The sequence below is a fragment of the Palaemon carinicauda genome, chromosome 12 (assembly GCF_036898095.1).
Source record: "Palaemon carinicauda isolate YSFRI2023 chromosome 12, ASM3689809v2, whole genome shotgun sequence".
NCBI classification, from domain to species: Eukaryota; Metazoa; Arthropoda; class Malacostraca; order Decapoda; family Palaemonidae; genus Palaemon; species Palaemon carinicauda.
In genome coordinates this window covers 52,440,289-52,442,456 of record NC_090736.1, presented here as the reverse complement: position 1 = coordinate 52,442,456, position 2,168 = coordinate 52,440,289, and the positions used below count along the sequence as shown (strand labels likewise).

General features: G+C 37.9%; 1 protein-coding gene across 1 annotated transcript; it reads right to left on the bottom strand.

Annotated features, from left to right (window-relative positions):
* Positions 1–1,102: 1,102 nt before the first annotated feature.
* Positions 1,103–1,725, bottom strand: LOC137650815 (craniofacial development protein 2-like). Its single transcript, XM_068383971.1, has 2 exons — positions 1,459–1,725; positions 1,103–1,345 (listed from the first exon to the last, which is right to left on the bottom strand). The coding sequence occupies exons 1-2, from the start codon at positions 1,723–1,725 to the stop codon at positions 1,103–1,105; spliced, it is 510 nt and encodes a 169-aa protein (XP_068240072.1).
* Positions 1,726–2,168: the final 443 nt, after the last annotated feature.

Below are 2,168 nucleotides of genomic sequence, written 5' to 3'. Positions count from 1 at the left end.
TATAACCCCACCAGTGGTTATGAACTCTTCTGTCAAACACTGTCCTTTTCTTACCCTAGCTGGTGCTCTTTCATACAATCTCCTGATGGTTTCCAGTATATCTAGTTCTGATCCCCATTCTTTCAAAATCCTAATCTTTCCTTCCCTCCATTCGGAGTCAAACGCTTGCCTGAAGTCACTAAATACACAATACAGATCTTGTTCCTTCACCCAGAGTTTTTCTATGATTTGTGAGAAAGTGAATACATGATCAATTGTTCCTCTACCCGCCCTAAATCCTGCTTGCCCCTCATCAATTATTTCATCTTCTTGACCTGTTATTTTACTTTATATAATTTTTTCTAGAACTTTATAACCATGTGGTAATAGATTAATAGGCCTGTAACTTTTGCATAAGTTGGTGTCCCTTTCTTGTGTGTTGTAATAATTTTTTTAATCCAGTCATTTGGGGCCTCTTGTCCATCTACTATATACTTGTATAAGTCACACAACCATCTTTCTACTATTTCACCACCAGCTTCAAGCAATTCCTTTGGTACTCCATCTATTCCTGGTGCTTTCCCACTGGAAATAGCTCTTAAAGCTTTTTTTCACTTCTATCAAGAGATCTGGTGTTTCCTGCACGTTATATAGCTCTCCTCTTAGTTCTGGATAATTTTTTCCAGTTACCCGTCTCTCACTTCCTTTTAGTTGTTCCTGGTAGTGCTTTTTTCCAGATCTTCTCAACAACACCTGTTGCTGATACCTTGTTACCATCTGCATCTCTTAGAGCAATTCCATTATTTTTCCTACTCCTTGTTAATCTGTCTACTTTAGTGAATAGCTCTCTTGAATGGCCGTTTCTGAAACATTCCTCACGTGTTTTACACAGGTCTTCTATCCATTTTATTTTTGCTCCTTTACAGTTAATGTCCACTGCTCTGCACTTTTGTCTATAACTTGCTTTGTTTTCGTGGGATGGGTCTTCATTCTTAGTCTTTTTTGCTTTTCTCCTCTCTCGGCATGCATCTAATACTTCCTGTGTGACCCACTGTTGTTTTGCTCTCCTTCTCCTTCCCAAAATACTCTCTGCTTCCTCTTTAATTACGTCTCGTCCCCGACATCACTTTTCCTCTGTTGTTTCGAATCCTATTAGCGGTTCAAAATGTCCTCCTACTCTTACTTTGAAGGCAGTTTTCACTTCCTCATTCTTCAGCGTATCCAGATTATACCTCACTAGCTCTTGACCTCTCCCTCTATCTGTCCGAAATTTGAAGCGGATGTTTGAAAGTAGTAGTTCATGTGATGTTCCAAAGTCTGCTCTCCTCATCACTTCTGTTCCCATCACTGATGTTTTCCATCTGTTCTTTATTAGGATATAATCAATGTAGTTCTTATGAATTCCATCTGGGTGTGTCCATGTGTATATGTGCTGTTCTCTATGATAAAAGTAATTATTTCTTATACATAGCTGCTTACCCTGGCAAAATTCCAAAATTCCAACATCTTCTGTCCTCTCTCATTTCTTTCACCCAAACCGAACTTTCCCATCATATCCTCGTAACCTCTACTGTCATCTCCGATTTTACTGATGAAATCACCCATCTCTATGACTACATCACCTGTCTTCGTTTTCTCTATTTCCTCCTCTAACTGTGAATAGAAATTTTCTACGTCTTCATCTTTATATGAGCTGTCTGGTGCATATACCTGAATAACCTTAAAATTCTTGTGCTTTCCTCTCATAGAGACATAAATTATTCTTGAGTTCACAGAATTGTGCTCCAAATAAGCTCTTTGTGATCTTTTTCCTAACCTTAGTGCTACTCCTTCTCTGTTCTACCTAAATACAATATTTTGATTCCTTCTGACATCATCTCCCCCTCACCCAACCAATGAGTCTCTGGAATTCCCAATACATCCCAACTGTAACTGTTAATTTCCTCAATGGTAAACTTAAGTTTTGCTGGTGTAGAGAGCGTTGTTGGATTTACTGTTCCAACTGTTGTTATTTGTTTTGCTGACTACATTGCCAATTTCTCACCATGAGGCTGTGGTTAAGGACCTCGGGGAGTGTCAGTTCCCCAGGACGTGTTAGCCATACTTCTAATCCGTGACATATCTTTAATATATATATATATATATATATATATATATATATATATATATATATATATATATATATATAT